Source organism: Strix uralensis, chromosome 9 (assembly GCF_047716275.1).
Source record: "Strix uralensis isolate ZFMK-TIS-50842 chromosome 9, bStrUra1, whole genome shotgun sequence".
NCBI classification, from domain to species: Eukaryota; Metazoa; Chordata; class Aves; order Strigiformes; family Strigidae; genus Strix; species Strix uralensis.
The window spans coordinates 22,889,853-22,916,709 of record NC_133980.1 but is presented as its reverse complement, the minus strand read 5'-3'; the positions used below and the strand labels follow the sequence as shown (position 1 = coordinate 22,916,709).

Here is a 26,857-nt window from a genome sequence, read left to right as displayed (position 1 = left end):
AATTTGTCTCATGATATCAGTTCCCACTTTATTGTCATATTAAAAAGCTGTCAGCCTTGGTCAAGTGAAAGAACAGAGACGACAACACAGCTGTGTCACTGCAGTTATTCAAAGGAACGTGAAGTTTAGTTACACACAGTGAAACACTAATTTTAGGAAATGCTTACCTAAAATGGACTTCTGTAGTGGAAAAATAAGGTCTACCGGGATTACTATGTCAGTAATCAGCTGCTTACCTTGCTTATGAATGATCACTTGACACAGCTATATTCTTCCTTTTGAGTGAGTTATTATACCTTTATATCTCCTTCTTCCTACATACCTATTGAGACAAAAGGTATAAATTAAACAAAGCAAGTGGGAAAAGTAAGAATTACAGATCACAGCTGTAATTTCTGTCCCTTTGCAAGACTAAGGTAAGGAATACAGTATGTACCTCTCACCTTAAGTGAAAGCAAGTCCAAAAGAAAGTTGATGCTGAAGCAAGCATCAATGTACACAGTTAAGCCCAGAGAAGCAAATACTTGTTATTTCACTTTTGACATCCCTGTGTTACCTTGCCCTTATGCTTCCACTCTTGCTCCTGTTGTGGTATCTTGCTTATCTCACGTTTCTCTTTTCCGACTGAAACTGTAATTCTGTTCCTTGGGGTGCCTGAGAGCAGGGCAGCCATCTGTGGTTCAGTGGTTCTGCCTGCATCATCAGTGCACAGCGGTCAAACTTCAACCCACCTCAAAAGCACGGAGTCTCAAAGTGCAACTTCGCACAGAACTGAGGTTTTGTTTAGAGGACTCTGGCCAGAATTCTGTTAAAAGCAAGAGTAAAGCTACATTCAGAGTGAGTGGGATAGATCAGGAACAGGACGTGACATTGCCTGCGATGTCACTCGCACGTCAACCCAAAGCAACAATTCCAAAGAAGTGCTGAACAGAAACATTTGCAAAGCTGCAGGAGAAAGTGAACTTCAACTCTGCAGTGCTATGTTATTTAACACTTCATCAAAGGAGACAGGAGTTTTATTTTGGACAGTAGACTTTATTAGAAATTTTCTCCTCATTCATCAGTAAATTCACATTAAAATATGCTGAAGGCAGCTCAGTCTAAACATTTGACATCCTGCCACAACAACAACTTCCAGTTTAAAAACTAGATAACTGATCAGGCAGATAACTTGAAACATGTAAGAAATGCAAATAGAAAGCAGCATCTTAAAAAAATGGGATGAGCCTGAAAAATTAATACATTTCAGGTGAAGCTGGGGAAAAAAACAAAATCAGTCACCCCAAGATGGGAAACAGTTAAATGAGAACTCCACAGACTCTAAACAGATAAATAAACATAACCACACATACATTAAAAAGAGAACCAAGTACTTAGAGTTCATACCACATAAAAATTATAAATTTGTTCAAATAAAAAAAGTGACAAGCTTTCTAAAATACGAATATCCTAAATTCTTGGGATAGTGAACACTTTGTTACAAACTGCAGAACTTTGGAGGGACTAGATTTGGTCTTGAAAACATGGACTGCATCTTACTGCTACCACGTCCAAAAATTGATCTGACACATATACCAGTTTCTTTTCCTCTCATGTTTTTAAATCACGTAGTCTTCTTCTAGACAATAATCTGCTTTTTTAAATGTTAGAACTTTTAGATAAGATAGGCCTGATAATGTTGAGTGCTGAACACTCAAAGCTCTCAACAACTCTGGATACCAAAGGCAAGGTTTAAATATTTTTCAAAAGTTACTGTCAAGATTTTTCCTTTGTTAATTTATTTTTATCTATTGGGGTGAGGTGTAGGAGAAAGAAAGAAAAAAAAAAATCACATTATTGAAGAATGCTCTGTCCTGCATGACAGTGGATCTTGCAGGTCAGATTTTCTATTGGCATTTATCAGAGGCAACAAAGATAAACCAATATATGAGAGATGAAAATAATGGCCTTCAGGACTGTAAACACAACAGGCAACAGGTAATACATGAATTTTAATCAAATCAATGTTTTCACATTCTTTAGTAGTCCCCCCCCAGTGATCTGCTTTCACTGGTTCAGAAAAAAAATATATTAAAAATTAAATAACACTTAAGTGTCCATCACGACGATTTATATTTTGCTGTAAACAATTTTCTGCCATTTGCATTGATGTAGTCCAATGTGAGGCCAGAGGGTTCTAGACGTCTTATTGGTACTGTAAATAATTTTTCAGAGACAGAGGCAAAGGTAGAATTTCTATGTCATGCACGCGGTCTCTGCCAAGAGCAAAACGAATTGATCTTCGGCACAAGTCCATTAAAGGCAGGGGTTCCGCTGAAAAAATAGAAGAAAATAAAGAGTTAATTTTTCAGCATGTCCATTTACAGGTAATGTTTTATTTATTAACATAGGTTCTGTATTGTATTAAACAGTCATAAAGATAGTAATGGTATTGTGAAAAACCTGACAACCACCAGGCAATTAAGATGATCAATAGAAGCAAAGACAGAATTCTATGAATTTCACCCCTAATAACTGCAAAGTTTCAGACTGAGCTTCCTTATCTGTAAGGCTTAAAAAAACAATCCAAAACCACTCTTCGGGCTTACCAAATTGCAGCATAAGAAGTTATTACATTTCCAGATTTCTAACAAGACAAAGAGCTTCTACTCTGTTTATAACACATTTGTCATGTCATGTTAATGTGGACTACGCTGGCAACTTCTGACCTTTACATACCAGTTCCTTCTGTGTCTTAGGAACTGGAGATAGTATTCAAGGGTAACCAAACTTCTCAGCAAACACGGCTTTTCCTGCAGCACTCTCTTAGTCTTTCTTTCTAGGAAGTCCATTGGAAGCAAAAAACTAAATAAAACACCCTCAAAAATCTAGAGGAAGTTTAAGCTTTTCCTCCATGAATAAATTAGGGGAGAAGCATTCAGCTGACTAGAAGGCAGGGTGTGTGTTCTAATATGTATATACATAAACACCCCCAAAATATAGAAACAACATCTGCAGATGCTCTTAGTTTAATTTAATAGAAGTGAATTAAGTATCTGTCAGAAATGCCTGGCTGATAGCACTTAAGATTGGAAGCCTAAACACTGATCTGCAGTATCTCAAACTATCTCACTCCTATATCCCATGCTGGCCTGAAAGACTTGTACAGAATTGCAGGAACATCATAGAATTTCCATCCAACAGTAGCAGGAACGATCTCTGTGATTGCAGAGTTTGCCATGGAAAAGTTTTTGCAGCAGGAACTGGAATAAAGCCGTAAAGTCTTTAACCAGTTACAACTATCTTCGAGAACAACTTTAACCAGATGGATTTAGTTGCACATGTGGGTTTAAAAGGGTAAGAGCTTCAAAGACTACAGGAAACTCTTCCTCTTCACATGATAAAACAGTAGTGGCCTTTAAAACCTTAGTGGTACTTTCAAATGGAGAAAAAAAAATATAACGTCAAATGGAGAAAAAAATATAATGTCACGTGCCTATATTATAGTGATAACCTTTATAAACTTGACAGATTACTTACAGGTGCTCAACACTGTACAGCACTCAGTGGTTTTATTAAGAGTTCTTTGATGTGTCACATGCAAATTTACACAAACTATGTTAAAACTAGCAATCCTTTAGCTGATATTATTTTAAAACCTACTTGGAAAAAAAATCATTACAAAGCACAAAATATCCGATTTAAGGATTGGTTTATATGCTATAATTGTCTGCTCTGGTGACATACCACTGACTTAATGGATTTTCCATCATTTATCCCACCACCACATTTGATTTGTATAGTCCACAGTTCACTATGGTGTTTCCTAAAAGTGTCTAGACAAAAAGCTTAGAAAGCATTCTGTTGTACAATGAAAGACTAAAAAGCTTATTTAACTTTATAACCACTTCAGTGACTTGGATGAGGAGTCTGCTTCTCCTTAAAAATCCACTTCATCTATGATTTTGGCTATTAAAAGATTAAAAAACAAGAGCCCTCACATTCCACTAATAAAGTAACATTTTCTATACATTGGTGATCTTAGTTTTTTTTACATACCAGGATTATGAATGTTAAATCTTAAGGGATGATGCTGTAAAATTCATTAACCAGGATTAATAAGTAGGAGCAAAAATAGCTCATGAGTTCCAGGACACAGAATACAACACATCTTACAAGTCTTACACCATAAACAACAATTTTCTGAGTATCTTCCCAGATCTCTACGGTCCCATTAAGAAGATGTAAAATAAAGACTAAGACTGTTTAAAACCATTAACTGACCATGTGGTCTCTTTTTCCTAGACAAAGGAATATGTAAAATATAGCCATCTGTGCAGCCAGGCACAGAGTTAATCCTAAACTTCAAAACACAATTTAAGGAAAGGTTAAAATATTTTTCAAGCTTGAAATGCTTGTTTCACTTCTACAGGGAATTTTCAAATGCTAAAGAAAATGCCCCCAAGTGTTTGCAACAGCTGCTAAATTACACATAATGAACATGTTTTTGCAACTTGAAAATTTAACTATACTCTTTTTATTCTCCTTTCTATCCAACAGAAGTTCAAACCTACAACAGAATTAGAACAGTTTTGTCCTACAATACTAAATAAAAGTTATGTTTTGTGGGGTGCTGGCTGTAAGAACTTGAGGAAAAATTGTAATAATAGCATTTTAAGTAAAAACTTTTTGCAGCTGTGAGTAGTACTAAATGATCAAAAATTAAATTCAGGAAAGCACTTTAGGTTTCAAAATAGTTTATGGGATAAATGTAAAACTGTTTAAAATTAAAGACCGACAATTTTCAGATGGTCTTACTCAGCAGAACTTTTAAATATTTGGTATGTACCTTAATGCAAGCACTCTCCCATCCATCATACCTGACATTTTTTACTACATATTTTGCAAAGGAGGATCATTTGGAAGAAAAGTTTGGGTTTTAAGAAGAACAACTTAGGTTCTGAAAACTGGGCGAGTTCCAGGGGGAGGCATTTGGATTAATATGGGGAAGAGGCAGAAGAAAGCTTGTATAAAGACTGTGCAGCCCTTTGATGCGGTGCTGCCCGGCAGCCTGGAGCGCCTCTCAGCTCTGGCACCTGGGCACCCACCCAGCGGCACCTGCCCTGAAGCGGGAAGACAGAGCCGCGCACCCTCCTCCAGCCCAGCAGGCCCGGCCCAGGCGGCTGCCACCACCAGCCCCAGCAGGGCCGCTGCCCGGCGGTCTGGACATAAGCAAGTGGTAACTGCAGAGATGCTTTAACATTCAGCGGGTGCCAATACCTGGCGTTCGCGCAGGGTGCCAAGCCCTGGGTCTGCCATGCCCCCACCACAGCTCCGATTCCCAGTTGCGAGGCATTTCCTGAGCTGGAGCTCGGGGACAGGGAACTGGGATGAAGGTGGCACAGCGGCATGCCGGCAACAAAATGGGCCGCTGCAAAGAGGTTGCTCATCATCTGCTGTAAGGGCTGAACCATCTCCTTCACACACATGCAAACACTGGAAGTGCTTCAGGTTTTTAGGAAATTCAGTCAGAAATAAAAGTATCACAAGTAACTCAGTCCTTCTGGAAAGGAAAAGTTTGACCATCCTGAGTATCTATTGCTATGTATCCCACCTAAAACACACACACAGACTTGATGTATCCAAAGCACTCAGCAACACATTCAAACGTTCAAAACAGTACTTCCAAAATGTTATTTTCATTTGAGGTCATACAAATAATGATGAGAAGGAATAGTCTAATAATGAAAGAGAGAGGAAGATGAATATTCTGAAGCCACATGGTTAGCTGTAAGTTTGGCTACTGAAAAAGTCTTTCTTTCACAACGTTAAACACTTACCTTTGAAAAACTTTTAAATTCAGGGATATTAACTGATTGTCAGAACATCTCACTACTTAGTATACCCAACATGCATTATAAGTGTTGTATTTTTAGAGTAACCCACAATGGAATGGAACTGGGGCAGTGAAGAACACGAACCCACCACTTTGCTGAAGTTATGTGAACTCCAGTAATGTTCTTGCCATTAGAAAAAGGAAGAATGAATTGCTGAGCAGGAATGCAAAATTGTAAAGAAAACATGATTCACAAGAATGGCTCTTTGTACTGAATTCCCAACCAGGCTAAGAAATTCAAAGCGAGACACTCCAGGGCAAGGGAGCAAGCTTTGCACAGGAAACCCAGCGCTTCCTCTCAGGCTCCAGCAGAGCTCAGAGAGAAAAGTGCAGCTACAGCTTGTTGGGTAACACACGCACTGAGCCTCGGGCCAGCTCCCGTCGCCATCCTGAACGTACTGTAAGGAATCGTCTTCTCATTTAAGGTTTACTATGAAACCTCTCCTCCCAAAGGTAGCTCCTTATAACTGCCACACTACAGAGAACTATTTTTCAAGACAAAGAAAATCAGTGAAGAAATAATACTGCTTAATCTATGTGTCAGAGTTTAACTCCCATGTCTCCCAATTTTGTACCAGTGGTTTACAAGGCAGCTCATAAAAACAAACAAACAAAACCCAACCAAAAAAACAACAAAACCCCAATAAAACTAAGAAACAGACCTTTGCTTCCACTCCTTCTCAGAGGTGTATCTACAATAGGCCCACCTGGGTCACAGTACAGGGTACTCTGTCACAAACCACCCTCTCCCCACACTACAGTCCCACGCACGCCTACACCTGAACCCCTGGGAGCGGGGGTAAGGCACAGACAGTAACAGCTGCTCTTCTCATGCAGAGCTGCATTTCACCGAGCGGTGTACAAAATAGCTTAAATAGCTATTTAACATAATAGCTAAGAGCTTAAAAATAGCTTAAATAGCTATTCAATAAATTAATTAAATCAATTAAATAAAAATAGCTATTTAGTAGCTATGCGGCTATTAATAACACAAAATAGCTGTGTTTATATATATAGATATATTCGTTCTAATGGTATCACTGACGGTTTAAGAACAAAGGCAAAGAAGCATTTGTAACCAGAAACAACTATGTGCTTGTGAGCATTTCTCCAATAAATATGCATCTGCGATGGCAATTTGCACATCATTACCAGCTGAAAAGTTCATTTCGTTTTGGCAACCTGGAGTTATTTAACAATCTGGCACTCCAACAAGACTGCCTCATCTTTGTAAACAGGCTTTTATAGTTGAGATACTAAAGTCATTTAGCATCCAGTAACACTAAATGTTATTAACTGCAATGTTACATAAGGCTCAGACAAAAGAGCAGCTTTGAGCACACAACAGTTATATACCAAATGGCAGTACTCATTTTTTAAAAGAAATTTTTAAAGCTGTAACAGCACATAATGTTTGTGGCTTTCATTAATCTATGGAGAACATATTTTTATCTCATTTTATAACATCAAAGTTGTCTGGGGGAAAAAAAACCCCACAAAGCAAAATTAAAGGTGACTGAAAAACAAAGGAAGTTATTGTGAGAATTGTCATCACCAAAAACTAAGAATTTTTAGTTATTTTATAGGTTTAAGATACCAAATTATCTTATATGTTTTGCCTTAAACTTATTAAAAAGCACGTATATTCAGTGATCCATGTTACTGTTTTCAACTGCTGTAAGGTATCTTTAAAGTCAGATAAAAAAATACAAAAAAAAAAAAAACCACCACAAACAGAACCCAAAACCAACAAAAAGAACCCCCAAAAACCAAACCACCAAAATCCCCTGCAGTGTTTCGAGACAGAGATGCAAAGGCACCCCATTAAAGGCGCGGGTGCCGTCTCCCCAGCCGTGCCGTGCCTGTGCATTAACGAGGCCGCGGTGGCACCCCCAACCCTCCCCCAGAACGCCCCTCGCCCGGCAGCGCAGCCGGGTGAAGCAGCACCACCTCAAGAACGGGTAAAGGTAACCTCTTGCAAAAGTAGCATGTGCGCACAGAGGAGTCCTGGAAACTGCGTGATGCCTCATTGGGCAGAAGGTTTTCTATACGTTACATACTTGGTGGCTATTGCCCCGTGCCCCTTGCTGCCCTCTCCTCTTTGCCACCACTAAGTCAGCATCACTCAGGTTCCTGCCCTGCACTTCTCTTCACTGCTCAATTGTAATCTCATACTTTGCCACAATCAACGATCATCATCATCTTCAGAGGGATCACGTCCCCAGAAGATTAACCCTTTGTCACGGAAAGGGGATCCAATATGAGATGACAGACTGTCCCTGTTCTGGTGGGCCTCCTGTAAACCAGGCGGGCAGGGAAAGCTCTCTCTGCAGCTTGTCACCACTCTGGTACCTGACACGTACCTATTCCAACAGACAATCCTCTGTCCCCCATCAGGGCACCCGAGTGCCCACCACTCCAGACTGCAGCACGTTGGGGGTTTTATTAATCCTTTGTCTTGAATTTTCCTCCTTCCTCCAGGTACTAATACAGGAATTTGTAACTACCATTTAATTATCACATACAATAAACATACAAATATATGTAAGCCAGCAGTTTTCCTTCCAACCTTTCTGCCAAAGCTTAATTATTGTTTTAATTTTACACAGTACAGGCCAAATTCTTTTCCCCACATAATAAGGTACATAAATACACCCCCTGTGACATATTTATGGCTTCCCCAATGCAACTGATGGAAAATTTGAGTCGTGTTCCTTCAATGGCACAATCTAGAGAAATGAAATTGCAAATAATATATTAAAGAACACAGGCTATGACCAGTCATAAAAAATGCTAATAAATCTCCTAACAGCAATGAAAATGCAGTCAAAGGATAACAGGATAAAAGAAATCACTTATCTATTTTTCCCACAGATGTCTTTAAGCCCTGCAGCCTAACCCAGCAAACCATACAAACAAAGCACCTTAGAACATCACACTTTAATTACAGCAGAGGCGATCCAGAGCACCGCTCTCAAGAATTCTGTAATTCAAAAGGGAACACTGTGGTTTTTCAAAAGAGCATTGTCATTTTTGTCTAACTCCCATGTTTATCCATGCGAGAGCAGTGGCCCCTGGCAGGCCACTAGCAAACTTATGCTGGCTTTTGGAGCTACAAAGTTCCAAACTCACCGTTAGCAGCTGATGCTGTTACCGCAGGCAGAGCACCCGCACACCCTCCTTCAGCCCCTCCGACATCGCGCTCCCACCCATGCAGCTTGTTCGCATACAGCTGGAAGCTATCACGCTCACTTCTTCAAAAGCATAACAGTGGCAGATGGTGAGATTTTTTTGTTATCAGTCAAGGCTGATAAACAGCCACTGTCTCCAGCAGTTGTCTACTAGAACAAATAAAGCTTTATGTTGTACCACATCAGCACCTTGCTTTTAGCAGACAGGGTAGGGAAGTAAAACTACAAAAATATCCCAAACACCCCCCTCTATCTGAGCTAACCCACATCCCACAAAAATTTGGTACTTGAAATTAAGTATGTTAAAGGGAAAAAGGAAGGCAAGGAAGCTTGAATAGAGGGAAGGACTCAGGGGTAAACCTCCCTGCTCCTCCTCTGCATGTCTACGGCTGGGCAGGGAGGATTGTTTTACAGATACCTTTGGCTTTTAAGTGTTAAATGCAGTTAAACACAGTTTAAAACTTCAATCAGGCATCATTTAGCAGCAATAAGCTGAAAAATCAGCAATGAACAAGCAAATATTCTGCAGCATCATTTGTTTTCAGTTAATGCTCTCCAGCTGTGCTTTCTTGAGAGGAAAAGAGTTGAAAAGCAGAACAGAATGAAAACAAACCAATCCCAAAAGCCAGTGGCCTCTTGTTAGGGGTTCGTTTGATCACAAGTACCTATCTCCTTGCAACTTTTTCTGCATTTCAGCGTTTGCAATCTCCTATGAAGAAAATACAAGACTTAGCAACTGGTCCCGACTCACAAGCACCAGAGCACATGCCTAAATCCAATGAATACAACACAAGCTTAAAATTTATTCTTAAGGATTTAAATTTAGTAGACTTAAGCATATGCCTAAACACTTTTTTGATTATATTGGATATAGGAGTGTTCTTCCTAGAAAAGTAATTTGTCTGTGTACATTTGTAGGAAGGCTGTATATAAAGAGTCATATACATATGCATCTGTAGACACCCTCTTCTGAGGGGCTCAATGTGCTCTACGGCTCTTACCATCTACGTGGGTTTATGATCCACCTAAAAAGAGCTCTAGATCAAGCACATTTAATATGTAGAACAGGAACAATACAAAGTCTGGCCCAGGCCAAATCTACAAGTAAACTTCATCATGGAAACTCTCCTGAAAACCTTCATTTCCTGAATTACAACAGCTAATTTAAATGTACATATGCATCATAATAATTCAATTTCCAGTAACAGAAAAAAAAATCACAGGTATGATTCATATTTGAAAACATTTTAGCAATTTCTCCAATTTACTGATTACTAATTGTACTGCTCTACATAATTCAGAAGCCGCAAAATGGAGCCAGATAATAATGAATTTTACCAGCAAACAAGTGGCTTCTTTAAAAAGGAGCAAAGCCCTGTAATAAGCTGGTTTTGCTACAGCTTGATAGATTTGCATGCTGCCAGAGAGCAAAAATGGTGGCCACTTCCCTTCTGAAAGAGGAAGCGCACGTATGATTTCATTCCCTAAAATGCAAATAGGAAGGATGAGCCAGAAAGATTTGCTTTCTGGCCTTGATTTGCTTCTTCTCCTCCTCCCCATAAATACTTCCACACTAAACAACTCTTCACTTTGTTCTTGAACACAGTAGAAAGGTAAATTGAGACAGTTACTTCAGTGATGATCCAAATGTTCTGTGGTAGAAAAGACACATAACATAAATACACAGTCTTTAAAACCAACAAAAAAAAAAATGAAGTGCTTGGTGTTAGAGATGAGCCTAAGATACAACCACTGACTCCTTAGCTGCTCTCAGCTCAAACTTCCCCAAGTTTAACATGTTGGGAATGAGGATTTGCCTTAGATTAATCTCTGATGTATACTTTATAGCTTTTGCTCTTAGAAACACATTTATCACCATTAAATTCAGCTTGTGTGCCAGGCCATAAAGAGGGAAGTTAAAATATATCAAGGTGAGAGAAGATTAAAGCTTGGATGAGAATTTCACTGAGTAGATGCATTGGAGTTCAAAGACAATGTTGTTCAGGGGTTATGGACAGATTTACAGGCAAAGTAATAACAGAGAAAGTTGAAGGAAAGTTCAGGTTTCAAGGACGAACCATCGCAGACAACTATTGTAACAGGAGTTCACACACTGCAAACTATATGCAACATGACGACTGAAATATGCTGAAACAATTCCTTGCATTTTATCTCTTCATGAAATGTGCTTCAGAAATGGGCATATAAAATACCGATGTACTGGCACACACCTTAACAACCTTTATGGCTGTGAACAAGTCTTTATTGCTTGGGGGGGGCAGGGATCAGGATGAGACTTTAGGTGAATCTTTTCCTATCCCTCAATTCATCGGCACATTTCTGCCTTAATAGTATTACAGCAGATGATGAGATTTCTCGGTGGGAAACCTAATCATACTGATTAAAATATTCTAAACTTCAAAATTACAAGTTTTCACAGCTGTTCTTGGGCACATTTTTATTTTGGGTTAAGCTAATGAAGTCCACCTTTTTGAGAGAGAATGAATGTATGAAAGGGAGGCATGCAAAAGGGCAAAATGTTGGAACTGCATGCTGACTGCCCCATCTGCCCTTCTCCCACTGGCCTATTTTATCTACCTGTTGCATTTCGTATGGCATATTAATTGTGTGGGACAATGAAGTACACCCTGTCATCTTTTCTTGTACTGTGCCCAGCATGCTGGAGCCTCACAAGAATTTCTAAATACTACCCTACTAAAATAAAACATGCACATTCAAGATTTCCATTGCTTACAACTCATATTTTCTCAGCTGGAACCTATCACAGTAGTTTTCTGTATGGATGTTTAGTATTATACTAAATAATAAAGTCATTTAGTCAGCAATTAAATTGATTCAAAGCATCTTCTGCATCACACTGCACCACATTGCAGCTTTTTTCAAAGTTTCACCATATTGACCAGGCAACAGAACTGATGACTCTCCTACTTAAATTAATACAAATTGTGCTGATTTGTTTAAGACAATTAATATTTGACTACATTCCTCATATCATTGTTACACGACATTTTCCTCAACTGCTTCAATTTAAATCACCCAGAGGCTCCAACATATGCAGATTTCCTCAAACCAAGCAAAAAAATGGCAGCAGCTTGTCATTTAAATTTTAATGGAATTGTATAGAAGCTGATGAGCTCTAGGGGAGATCTACAAACAACAGACCTGACACATCACTTTGTTACTCTAGTTTTGATACTAATAGAATTACACTGGAATAAATCTGGAACAATGAAGTTGCAATTAGGCTCAATATAATGAATTTGATCCCATTGGTTTAGTACCATTTATATTTTCGATTTCTTGAGAGTGATTTTTTTATGAAGTACCATAATCTTTATCAGCAGCAAATGGGTACTAGAGACAATCTGAATTATTTTCATACTGAATTTATGATTCATCATCGTTCCTGGTATGCAAATACAGCTGATGCTCTCTGAAGACATTTCTAAAGCATTCATTTGGAACACAAATGCACTCTCCTATTACCGGTAGAGCACAGAGGGCTGCCCTTACTCACCATTGCTCAGCTTGTCTCATCACAAGTTCCTGTTATCATCTTTCAACCTTGGCAAAGCTCTGAGATTTCACCCTGCTGTGCCACTGCCCACAGCTGGCACTCCTGCCATGTTGCCTTACAGATCATCTGGTCATTTTGTGAGAGAGTGTGGAAAGATGATTTCCGCATTATGCATTCCTACAGCCACTGTATTGTGATGTGTTATCATACCCCGTGTCTCTGAAGCACCAGCATAAAACCCACTGATGGGAAGGGAGAGGTGAGGGTGTAGGTGTGCTAGGGAGAATGGCTTGCCACTAAAGTGACTTCTCCTGTTCCTGGGTGCATGGCAGGGATCCAACAGGACAACAAACATTAAGACACACACACTCCCTCCCGCCCTGGAATTTCACATGGGATTACTAGAATCTGATAGCTAACTCATGTTTTGCTCACACTGAATTTCTCCACTTCCAGGGCAGCATCCCTAGGAAGAACTTTCCAGTACTTGGTCCTCCTGGATACAAGGACAGCAGGAGCCCTCTCCGAGCTGTCTTCTCTGGCCTGAACAGCTGAAAGAGGAGGTGGCAGCTGTGGTGGAACCTGATGACATTCTCCATTCATCCATCATCTTACTCCTCACAACACTGCTTAATATACTTGGAGAACTAGGCCTGCAGCAGCACACCACTCCTGGCTTCTTTCCCGTCTTCCCCCAGCGCACCAGATCCAGCTAACACATTTTCTCTGGATCTCTCAAACTACACACAACAAGTCTTACCCCAGTGGTGCTCGCTTGCTGTTCCAATTAATTCAGACATAAAGGGAAGGGCAGAAAGAAGCAAGCAGGGGTGCTTTTACCCCAGCCCTCCCCTCCTCACACACCTCCCAGCTTCACACTTGGTCCTTCTGTCCTCGTGCTTTCTGTTATCCACTCGCGGTGGTTTTATAACCACCATCTGCACAGGACATCATTGATGTCCAACAAGATGAGGAGAAAACCAAGTGCTGCTGAACCACCGAGTACTGTGACTATGCTCTGGAAGGAACTATAAAACACCACGAAGGGTCTGGGTTTATTGCTTCTCACTGACTCATTATCAAATATGCTTTGTCTATAACCAGCCTTTTCCAGCTCTCTCTGCCCGAGCTGCCAGCTGGCTAATGCAGTTGCACAGGTGTAAATGAAAGCATCATTTGGCCTGCAGAAAAGCTATTATGAACAAAGATTTGTCTAGATTTTCAGATACCAAAGTCAATCTATAAGGCTGGCAATTAAAAAATTGCATCTGGGAACAACAAAGCAAAGCTGAGCAATTCACTCACCTGTTTAAGTACTTGGACGCCTTATTTCTGTAGGAAAGGGAATCCCATCAACTCACTAGTACAGCTGATTTCAAATAAAAAACTAGAATGAAAGAAATTGGATATGTACTACAATACTTATAACAATTTCTATGTGTTTGTGCTTTCAGATTCCTGAAGAGATTCAGGTAGTAGCTTGAAGCACTTAGCTAAGTACTATATGCACGTGTGTGTATATACACGTGTTTGTGTGTGTGTATATATATATAAAAACCACATACATGCACAAGAACGTAAAAAGGAATGAATATGAGGGAAACATCTGAACCACCCTCTCCTTCCTACACACATACTTTACTTATTTATTTCAGTGGCAGTAACACACCATGGAGTTTAGTGACACAAAATAGCTGTTACTATTTGATTTTAGATTTAAACAAAGGGAAATAGACAATTGCAGCTATGAGCTGGAATTAGTATTATTCTACTTATATTAATAATGCTGTGATTAATAGCACATACAAAATATTTCTATAATTCTACCATATGGACAGATGTACAATAATTTCTTAGTACAAAATATAATTTCAGTATGGATTTAGCTACAAGAGGATACATTTTCTTATCTAGGCTTTGGTAAATATGCAGGTTAAGGTTTTCAAGAATAAGTGTGTTTATGCAAGCCCATACTTCGATACTGCAATAAATGACTTGATTCATTGCAGTGTCAAGCAGGCAGCAGAGCTTAGTGAAGACAATGAGGCCATTTCCAGCCCCCCAAAAAAAGGGATGGCATTTTTTGCCAACTTTTTCTTTGATATTTTATTTACTGATTGGGATATGACAGTTTCAAAATTACATATTAAGTTCTTTAATGGGAAGAACTGTGGAATTTTGGAGTTTTTTTGTTTCTTTGGTTTTTTGTTTTTAATTAGTGAAATATCAGTTTGATGCTAAATTTCCATTATGTTTTAATACATTCTGGACAGACTCCTTTACTATCAGCCTCATATTTTGAACACTAATTTTTATCTTTTTCTTAATGTGATTACAAAACCGAAAAAGGGTGAGAGACAAATATCAATCCTGTTTTATGCTTGTGTGGCATGTATATTTTTTATATATATATATTTTTTAAAAAACCCTCCACTATGACTATTTTCTTTTCAACCAAATCTTCTGACCTATTAAACCATTTAAGTATGTCTTATTTTCTTCTCTTATCAGCCATCTCCTTCCCTTTCTTCTGTGCTCCCACACTCAAAGCAAACACTGTCACTCAGTGAACTGGGGTTTAAAAATGAAAAGCCCTTCTACCTGTGGGTCTGTAAACACCAGGCACAGTATATTTTGCCATTTTTTAACCTAAAATCTAGGTGACTTTGGTGCAACATATGAAATGTTAAATTATCAAACCAAATTCTTTAACTCAGTATTTAATCAAAAGTACCACTTCCCAAAATATTAAAACACATTCTGAATTACACACAGCACAAAGGAATGCTTCCCACCAAATTCTTTCTGCTCCCTGTTGACCCAGACTTTTTCACTCCACCAGCATTGTCAGCAAAGCCAAAGGGAATTTTGCCAGGGTAAATACTGTTAAGTGGGGGTCTCCCATCCATAGGTATTTCGCTTTTCCCCTGTTGGCAGGTCAATCTGCCTGTAAAATGAAATGGATTTTTTTGTTCTTCCAAGTACTCACAGCTTTGAGATACACACTGACCCCTCAGGCATAAGAATATGCCCGTGTCATTTTGATGTCTTGGATATTTCTTAACTAATTAAGTTAATCATGTGAACAATGAGTAAAAAGCTACACACAGCTTTCCAAAATTGTCCTTCATATGGGTGGGAACAGCCACCCAGACCAGACTTCCTAGGGAGCAATCAATTTAACCCATCCTCTAAACCCATCACATTAGTTAGTTGTTTACTTTGGTTATGCTTTTACTCCTGTCCAGGAGGGGAGATCAAGACCTTGTGCTTGTTTTACATCTTACTCAACCATACACAGAACTGAAACTGCAACCCCCAATAAGCCTGTAGTCAAGCACCAGGGACAAGAAAACTTATGGGTTTAGGGTAACCTGACCCTCTCATGTATCCCACTTCCCAAAATGCTGACACTTGTCTTGCATCTCCTTCTTGTCCTTCCAAAAATCAGAAAAACTTCTTCAAAAAACAGGGTTAATAAATCAAGGAAGATGGTTTCCTTCAGAGTCGTGAGACAGAAGCAAACACCACCAAAGCAGAGACACAAAGACCTGGGGCACCACAGCAATGAGAAACAGACCAACTTGATCCTCCCAAGAAAGCACTTCCAGCTCAAGAGACAATGAGGAGAGAGGGGCAGTGACCATGCCAAGTACTTCCCCGGCAACTCCAAAGTGCATCTCTTGTACGTGCTGCTCACTCCGTAGATCCACACTGCTGGCGATGGAGGGGAGACCTGGGACCTCCCTCACCTGCGCCTCCGGGTTTCCTTTGCAGACATTCCCAGGACTGCAGGTGGGGAGGGCATGCTCCCTCCCACCAATCCCCTGCCTGGGAAGACCAGGGAGATCAGGGGGCTAAGGAAAACATTACTAATCGACAAAGACAAAAGCAACTTGGGAGTGGTAAGCACTACACTAAGATCAGTGGAAAAATGTCAATGAACAAAGAAAAAAGAAAAATAAAGACTTCTTTCCTTTCTCTGTGTTAAGGTTTACTGTACTGATTTCAATACAAACCTACTTTACATCATCTCTGCTATTAATGACATATTTGTATGTTGACGTCATGCACTTCATGTTCTGAATGAAATCTTTTTATCGTATGTACTTTAATTTTATTTACTGATGCAAATTCAGAATTCTGGGGTTTGTATATTTGGGATCCTGGTATCAGTTGAAATATTCCTTTCACTGTCTCTAAGGTAACTTTCCAGCTCAGTAAAGAAGGGAAATGTTTTCATATGATTTGCTTTATTGATATACCTTTCAAAGACAAAAGCAGGACTATGTATTCATCACTGCCTTTCTCTTGTTAGAGAACATCAATTAAAACTGACCTTCCAGGGTATTCTTCCTTTTAAAACATCAAAGCCAGACAACAATTGTTCAAAACTCCTGCACCTCTCTCCCATACAGCTTTGAACAAGAACTTCTATGCTTGAGCAAAAGCAAACTTCATAGAGAGCAACTTGTATCACTGCTTGAAGATCTCACAGAAGAGCAAAAGTCGCCCTGCGGTGAAAGCAGACCACAGCCCTTGTGTCCGGATTTCCAGTACGGACTAGCACTTGGCACACTGCGTTTGTAACCTTCCAGCACAATGTGAAGACAGGCCCAACAAAAACATTTCATCTACTCATTTCTTAGATGCATCGCATTTTTCAGAAGACAATTGTGCATAATACTTCTCATTTCATCAAATATCCATATGGATTTAGCAATTACCACTGACAGAAAAGGTCACAAAATTTTGCCTGTTCCCAAACCGTCTGTTCCTCTTCTGTGCTCAGTGGTCACAGCAGGACTGAATCCTTGCTTTCAAGTACGTAAAGCTCAATTAATTTTATGTGCATTTTTCTTTATGGGCTTTGGCCAATTTTGATGAAAGATTTAGCTTGGTCCATTCAAACATGGATGTCTCACAAAAACTGATTCTCTTTGAGGCTATTTAGAATATCCGAATGAAATCTCTCTCACTTTTGGGAAGCACTTTATGAAGACATCCTGGTTACAGAATTTTGTTAATGAAAGACCACTTTCAACAAGTCCTGAAATGAGAACACATTCCCAAATAATAGTGCATGGTCTAAGAAAGCCCACAAATCTAGAAAGTTCAAAAGGCTGAGTTGCCTGTTAATCACGAAATGAGAACATAGAACAGACCAAAGTTGTCTTCATATACAACTGCCACCTTCTGGCGACTACCATAGCTCTTTCAAAGGCCTGCTCTGAAATTTTGTGTCTGCAAATTCTGTTCCTAAAAGTTCTTCACCTAACTTTTAAAAATATTTTTTTGCTTCATAACAGCAAGTTATTTCCTTTCTAAGGATAGTAATCTGCACAGACTTCTGCCTCATTCCAGGTTTCGCCGTGCTCTTGGCAGCAGTGACGCAATTCTTCCCTGAGCTACCGGAGTTAAACCATGCTGCTTCCCACCAGAATTCTGATCAGAATTCTGATCAAGGCCGGGACTTGTGGTTCCTCTAAGGACAAACGCAGCAGAGGGGGAAGGGAGAGGGACAGTAGGGGATTTATCAGCTGTAAATCTCTTTTTAGAAAGAAAGGACTTTAGAGCAAGCCTTCATGTATTTCTATCTTCCGTAAGTTCCCAGCGCTTAGTGACTCTCAGGTGCTGGTGGCTCTCAACAGACTTCTGTGCTTCAGTGCTGTTCTTCCAAATAGCTACTGCCTGTCTTGTTCCTGAAAACCAATTTCAGAGCCAAAGTTCTGATTTGGGGCATTTCTTTTCCATTGCCTATCCAGGCCAAAGCTGAGCATCAGAGAAAATGAAAGCAAACATCAACACATAGAAAGTCCTTAGAGGGCAATGCCAAATTTATTTTTGGTTGGAAGGTAGCCACATTGACACTTGCCATGCTTTGGCTTTCCTGTTTTTCCAAAACACGCCTCCTGGGCAACACTGTACATTAGACATATAATAATTAAAATGAGGGCCACAAATACACTGCTACTATACAGCTAAACCCACTGCCATACAGATGAAACACATCCATAATAAATTTCCAATCCGCCACTAAAACTTTAGTATTGATGTCCAAACTAATTATATTTGCATGCACAAACTAATCTAGAGCTCATGAAGCAGGGACAAAGATTATAAAAAGTAAGCAAACCAGCAGCTCTCTGAAGCCTCCGACTCTTTCCAGGATCCCTGAAAACTGCCTCTTGCTCTGTGCAAGTTGCCCTCTGCAGATGTAACGCAGTGTATGATCTTAATCCTGCAGAGCCTTAGTAAAGATCTACCTACCACAGCATTAAATCAGGTCTTTGGGAAGCTCTGCTCAAAAGAAGATAAAACTCAGAGCTGTTATCAGAAATTCAAGTAATAATGATTCCCCCAGGTGCCATAAACAATTCATAATGCTGGTAATTCAGTATTTTTTAAAAATATAACAACTAGGATGCCTGTCTGCATCTACCATTTGTGAGAATTTAAAATATCACTTCAAAAACCTTAAAGTTCATCTGATAAGAGCAAAATGGCACTTTTCGTGCAATGCCAGAACGCTTTAAATCTTATGCAAGTCTTCAGCCTTGGCTTTCAGAAATAAGAACGTAAGTTTCCAGTTGCACCTATGTGACTCCATTCTCTCCAACAGAAAAAGGCTATTTATTACCACTCAACGACGAGCTTTCTGCAGCGCAGGGAGCCCCACTCGGGCAGTGGTGCCAGCCGCTCTTGTCAGGCAGCTGTGGCTCTGTTCCCAAAAGCACCAGCCAACCTCAGCAGGTCAAGAGCGCATGCTACATTTTTCACAGGGATGTGGTCTGCAATGTAAATGAGGTTGCTCTCTAAGCCTCCCTTCAGAAACACTCTCGGGAACCCAGATCAGCCATTTCCTCCTTGAAATCTCTTATTCCCAGAAGGAAAGAGAAAAAACCTAAGCTTCCCCAGCAGTAAGCATCTGCCAAGAAATTTTAAGTATTCCCATCCAAACCATCCTCCCTTTTCTTAAGGTTTCCATTTCTTGCTGTATTATAAATCACTCTGGGGAAATACCATGGACTCTGAACACTTAAGTTATGTTCCTAAGTGGTAAACCATCGAGTTTTACTAGACTCTTTAAAATAAAATACTGTGGTCTATCTGCAGAAGCAAACTATATATTGCTTTTTCTATATTAATTATATGTTACACGGATTAATGGCCATAGTAACAGGAAGTTAAACTAGCCCTTATTTTGGAAAATTGCTACATTTGAAACAGAACAAACATCACAGGGTTGAACAAAGCTTTGGGGAATGCATCAAAATGCTATGCAAAGATTAGTTCACTTGGCTTCAAAATGGCTTGTCAAATAACAGCAAAATATTTTTTTAAATTCGAATATAAGAGCATCTGACCTGTGGTCAGACAACAGGCAGTACCTTTCAAAATGCTGGAGCTCTGATACAAGACAGCAGGTACACTTTCTGCCCCACAAGAGCTTCTCCTACACAATACATCCTCCGATTTTGGCCTGTGAGTATTCATTCCTTTATTAATAATCCGCTATTCAAATCTTTTGTTCCAGGATGGTCACTGCAGGTTAAGAATAATGCATTAAAATGCTTTCAAAGTATTTATAGAAAGATGTTGCAGAAAGGAAAGAATAGCTTAAGTACAACTGAGACTGCGCATCACTAATGGAAGTCACCATAGAAGCTGAGCACTTTGACAGGCCGTCAGCCTGGGAGCAGCGTTCCTAAACCAGCAGAGATGTAAACACACGCAAGGACCAGGCAGTGGTAAATACTTTCACCTGGCATCAACCAATGCACTGGTTTACTTTACTACTAAAGGATGATTTACACACACCAGAGACATTTTAGTTTCCTTTAAGTGGTGACAGAAATTAGGAAAATAACAGGAAAGGCGTAGGACAGAGCATGCCATGTTCACTCAGGTCCAGTGATTGTTTCATTTGCACTTCAAATTTTCAGGTATCTAACTTTGGATATTAGGCGTACAATGAAATAGCACTGAGAAGTTATTGATCACATCTGTAGGAATAACAAAATACAGTGTCATCAATTTAAAACTATACATCTAACTAATAAAAAACAGCATCAGAGAAACAAATTATCATCTTGCATCACTTAGATTGTGGGCATTGGGTGTAAATGCATGTCAGGGTTGGTTACCCTGGGCCAACAAAACACTACAAAAATCATTATTTCAACACTGTAAAAAGAACCACAGTGTTTTTTGGGAATCTGAAGGCTTTGTGAATACCAAACCACCACACACATGAAAACATGGCAGTCACAGAGGACTTATTCCTAGCTCTGACACATTTCCTACGTGATGTTGGCCAAACCACACAGGTTACTGTAACCCACTTAGCAATACCGCATGTATGTACGGAGAGGAGGTGTGTTCATCACACTGCACAGCAACATTGAGCCATTTCTGAACTGACATACTTGCGCTGCAATCTGACCTGACATAAAATACCAGGTTGGAAGGGACCTCAAGGATCATCTGGTCCAACCTTTCTGGCAACATGTCCCTGGGGGGCCCTCTGCTTTGGAATTCAGTGGAGAGCTACATTTAGATGTAGGCGTCCATCTATGCCCTCTGTTTCAACTGCTGAAGCAGCTAAGATTCAGCTCAAGAGGCTGAGCTAGGTGCAATGTTTGTCTTGCCATGGATCACATTTGGAATGTGCTGGACACGAGATGTGGTCGAAACTGGCAGACAACCCTGCCAAATATTGTGTGTGCATAATACAGGCCTGAAGAGCCGAGAAATCCCCCTGTGTGAATGAAAGGCCACAAGCACATGTTACTACAATTAACTCAACTGACATGAAATAGATCCAGAGTCTTGTTGTCCAGAAGCAAACACCCACACAGAGCCACACAAGGAGTTTGGTGGATCTTTTGCCCAACACACGCACCAGAGAAGCCACTCCAGTCCAAAGGGAATTGCCTTTAGCACTGGCAACCTGTTTGGTATAGGCAAGCCAAGGGCCACGTGCCAAGGAGGCAAGCCTGCTCTGCCACCCAGGGGCTCTGTGCCGCTCCTTTCCCTGATAAACTCTAACACTGAAGAGATGGTCAGATGACAACATGAGAAGTGTACTAGACTTTACACCCCTAATTTTGTTTTTAACACAATTTTTACTTCACAAAGCCACATTTTAATTTTAGAGGGTCGTTTTGTGGGTTTGGTTTTTTTGGTTTGGTTTGGTTTTTTTCCAAAAAAAAAAATCACCCTGTGATACAGCAATGTAGTTTAACAGATTCTGGCAGCAGACGAGCACAGCTCAGAGTGGACCTCTGTCCTGTTAGCAACATTTGACAGTGCATCAACATTATCTGCCTTCCTCACTGGAAAAAAAAAACTAAACCACATTTCCTTTCCAAAGCACACATGTTAAAGACCAGTATCCAAAGACTTTTCGGTTCTCCTATTGCTGTTACTGAGACAGAAAAGTAAAAAGCAAGTCATTAAAAGGATGTGACCTTTCTGTCAGACCAGCTTCCATTACAGCAGTTTTCACACAGTGAGGAAAATCTCTAAAGATATTAAGAGAATGAGCACTTTGCAGTGCCTCCTCCATGAAATGAGGTTTGCTCAGTTAAAAACAATACCAAGGAAAGAAGTTCAGAAAAGAAACCAGCCGTGCCACTCAGGAGAAACGGGGAGGGAGGCAGTTAATGTATTAAATCGCATGCTTGTTTCTTTCTTTTTACCAATAAAAATGAGCAATTGAGACACAATTACTTCTTTATTTTTCAAGAATACAGAAGAGATGCTATGATACCCAAGCTGGATAAATGAACTGTAACACCTGTTGACTCCTGAAGCAAGAGTAAGGTAAGCACACAGTTTACTGTGCTTATCCTGTGGGCTGTTCACGTGGGTCACGCACCCCACAAGTGACTGGGACAGAAGTACCGTGTCCCCAGTGAGCAGGCTGTGGAACCAACCTGGCTCTGCACAGAGGGAGGGAGTGAGGGCTCCGGGAATGTCACCGCTCCCCTCCTCCTCCGGCCACACACGTGCCCTGCCTGCCTGGCCTGCTGCACAGCGGCCAAGGAAAGCTGGGAACAGCAACTGCAAACCAACACAGCTTGACCCACTGCAAGTCTGTCTAATCTAAAATAAAGCTTCACCTTCACTTACACTCAATCACTGCTCATAAAAGGTAAAATATGAAGACAATATTCAACAAGCTGCGGCAACCATGGTTTAAATCATTTACCAAGAGCTCTCCATTACTCTGTCAGCATTCCTGCCTTTGAAGCACAACCACCAAATTAAAACAAAACCATACAAAAACAATAATCAACAAAAACCCCAAAAAACCATGCCTTTGGAGCATTCTTCTGAAGTAGATTAAAAGGGCTCACCTAAGTGCCAGCAGTTTCTGCAAATAAGCCCAGAGATGAGGTTACTCATTTGCCAGCACCAAAAGAGCCTGAGTATTGCTGGCAAAATTTTTAGTGCTAACTTAGTAGCAAAAATGCCTGTCAAATTATTTTTTCATATGATGAATACCATCTTAGTTTGGTTTATCATGACAAGCTGGAAAGAATCACAATGGCTGTTCATGCAGGCAGGAACAACACTGGAGTGCTCTGGTTTGGATGTGCCCAGCCTAATTCCATTATAAAACCATTCAGTCTTGAGGAGCAAAGCTAGACATCACTCATTCCACTTAGTCAGACTTAAGTGCCTGAAAAAAAATCTCTTCCTTCAGCAGCTTTCACCATACTTGAATAAAAGTGATTGTGAAATATACTGAGAGCATAACAGATGGCTTGTTCTGAAAACGGGCAGCAAAACATGTCAAGGGGATGGACACAGAAAGTGTCGGCAGTGAATTATGGAGCGTGAGTCAAAGGCAAAGCTCAGCCATACCCTTAGCTCCTTCCAGCTTGAAACAAGGAGAAAAAACAGCCTTCAATTTCTCAATTTTGGTGTAAAATGAAATCCCTAATCCAGTTTCCTAGTGCAGAAGCATTAAACTGTAGTATATGGTATATGAATGGATTACATTAGTGCACTTCTAATGTTTTAACATTTGTATGCAATAATTCAACATTTAAGCCTGATTTAAGATTGACTAAATTTAGCTTGGAAGGAGAGATTAAAAGAACTCACACCATAGAATTTGTTAAAATGAAAGCAATAATGAGGTGATGATGGGACAGACAAAAATCAAATGTCACAGCTCTCAGCATGAAGAGCAACTGGTTAGGAAATCATACAACTCTGGAAACAAAAGTGGTCTAAAATGAGTATCAGAAATGAGCTGTGGAATAACCTCTTAAACCAGAGTATGGGAGTTTCATCATTCAATACTTTTAGAATAGGAAGGGTGTATGTGGGAAGGATGCTAAAACCATTCAACCCAGAACAACTAAGTCTTCTGGCAGATGAACAGAAGCCATTTAAAAAAAAAAAAAAAGACTGGGTCATTGAGTTTGCTATTGTGCTACTGTAAAAAATGTAATATAGACTATTTCATTCACTGATTGAACCTTATCTTAGAGCAGCCTAAGTTTCTTTCCCTTGTAACAACTACTAGAAAGAATAGTAAAGGGTCAGCCCTAACATCTCTAACTAGATTGGGTAAATTGGAAAAGTGATAAGCAAAAATTTTTATTTTCTGTCCTCTCTTATTACTCAAACAGGCACTGGAAAATGAAACACCAAATATACAGCTATAATCTAAAGAGAAATATCGTCTGACCTACAGAGAAGTTGCTCTGCATTTCTGCAGTAAACTTCTGGTTGGCTTCTGTTCAAAGTCCATTTAAATTAAACTGGTTTTGAAAAGATCTCTGATGAACAGTGGAACCTAGCAAAACACACCTTTTTAATTAATTGATTTTTTTCTTTTAAATTTACTCCTGCTGTAAAATGTACCCACTATTACCATGGACCAATGTAAAATGTGCCTTTAAAACAGTTTTCATGCTGAGTCTGTGCTGGCTCGCAGCTCCCAAGCAGACTCTGAGCGGGGCACAGGCAGGAGCGCTGTGGCGAGGGCAGAGCAGGGCAGGCGACACAGGGTTGCCCGAAGAGGTGGCTCCTCTTCCTGGACAGATCTGACTCCTGCTCTGAGCAGTTGGCTCCATGACCCCTTTCCCTGGCTCTAAAGCTTATGGGTGAGTGACAACCTCCCGAATTAAAACTTGCCACTACTCTGTTCCAGACAGAAATGTTGTTCAAAGGCAGCAGGTCTCAAGGTATGAACCGTTTTTCTTGGGAATCTTTAAATCCCTTCAGAAATTGCCTGGTCAGTTAAACAAAGCTGTGGCCTTTGGTTGAAATTTTGTCCATATTATCTGTCTTCAGATCAGTTCTCAACCTGCCATTTCTTTTCCTCTGAAACGTGAGGCTGCAGTAGTGCTGTGCCGTGCGGGATGACGGTGCATCATGTGGCACACTGCGCCGTGCGGGATGAGGGTGCATCACGCGGCACATGGCACCATGTGGGATGAGGGTGAATCACGCAGCACATGGTGCTGTGTGGGATGAGGGTGCATCACGCGGCACACTGCGCCGTGCGGGATGAGGGTGCATCACGCGGCACACGGCGCCGTGCGGGATGAGGGCGCATCACGCGGCACACGGCGCCGTGCGGGATGAGGGCGCATCACGCGGCACACGGCGCCGTGCGGGATGAGGGCGCATCACGCGGCACACGGCGCCGTGCGGGATGAGGGTGCATCACGTGGCACACGGCGCCGTGCGGGATGAGGGCACATCACGCGGCACACGGTGCCATGTGGGATGAGGGTGCATCACGTGGCACACGGCGCCGTGCGGGATGAGGGTGCATCACGTGGCACACGGCGCCGTGCGGGATGAGGGTGCATCACGCGGCACACCGCACCGTGTGGGATGACAGCACACCACACCACACAGCGCAGCCTGTCCGAGTGCCAGCGTGGGCCCAGCCGACAGCCCCTACCTGCGCTCGGGGGCACGGCCTGATGCCCTGACCCCACTGCGAGGCACGAGAGGCTGCAGCTACAAAGTGCAGCTGGCACAGTGCGAAAATGGCACTGCACTGCCCAAGCATAGGAAGGCCACTATTAAGAGACTTTTTGTCCTCCGGGAAGTCTTTTATGAAGCAAAAAAGAAAGAGGAAAAAGCCCCTGTCCTCTCTACACACACAGCAGCACACGTGTGCACGCTCAGAGACGCTCAGTGGCTGAAGTAACTGGTAATTGCAATGTTTCAGAAATGGCTTGATTTCAAGTTGATAATATGCTTATAACTATTAGCTTCTTCCATTACCAGATGGGCTGTATAATGTGAAAAATAAATTACAAAACACTTCCCAGGGTTGCTTAAATGACCGATTTGTAGCTGCAGGCATCTAGCAAGTTGTGAATGATTACTGATGTAAAAAAGCATCTCTATTGGGGATGACAGTAATTAGTCTTTACAAAATTCAGTGGAACATCGTCAGGGAGAAGAACAAGAAACGTAGTAATTCGTTCACCACAATTAAACAATTGTTAGAACTTGCAAAAATTTAAACCAGACAAATACGGCATATACCACACAGCACCCATAGATTTATAATCTTATCTAACAATACTACGTTTCTTCAATAAGAAAATATCAATTAAGTTAAGCATAGTAAATAACACACAATTTTGTCAGCCTAAATTACCGCTTCTACCACCACCAAATGTCTTTCTCCAATGTTTCTCCTGTGCTATAAAATAATGTAAGCGGACTCCCTTTCTCATTTTGTCTATGGCAATGCTTAATAAAGTGAGCCAGATATCCAAGGAATAAACCAGCTATGAACTACTAAATTAGCTGATACCATAATTTCTTGCCATTTATATGCTTTTAGCATGACAGTGATTAATATCACAAAGTGACTGAATTATATACATTTAGAAACTTGATTTGATAAGTATAATTGAAATATATATATGCAGGTATGTATATGTATATATAGAAAAACATATAAATGCCTGGATGATTCTCAGCTTCCAAGAGAGAAATGGATAATAAATATTTTTGAAGCTCAACATGAGTCTGGAAGAAGCATGACTTTTCCAACCTGAAAAACAATGAACTAAGGAATCCAACAGAGCCATCCCATTTCAGCTGGTTATCGTATCTGCTTCCTGCAGGGCCTTCTGCCTGCACAGACCCCTGGCACCACACTGGTAAGGGCAGTTTAGGCAGCACAGCACTACTCAACACCAATTCATCCCATCCAGTGCTCTTCATAAAAACCTGCGTGCACTCCTGATGTTACGT

The 26,857-nt window shown here is 40.6% G+C and overlaps 1 protein-coding gene across 1 annotated transcript in view; it reads right to left on the bottom strand.

Annotated features, from left to right (window-relative positions):
- Nucleotides 1-1,014: 1,014 nt before the first annotated feature.
- Nucleotides 1,015-26,857, bottom strand: part of SPSB4 (splA/ryanodine receptor domain and SOCS box containing 4) — a 94,916-nt gene continuing 69,073 nt past the window's right edge. Inside the window, exon 3 of the mRNA XM_074878250.1 lies at nucleotides 1,015-2,313. Coding sequence (XP_074734351.1) covers nucleotides 2,186-2,313 — 128 coding nt within the window. The 3' untranslated portion in view covers nucleotides 1,015-2,185. The remainder of the gene's footprint in view (nucleotides 2,314-26,857) is intronic.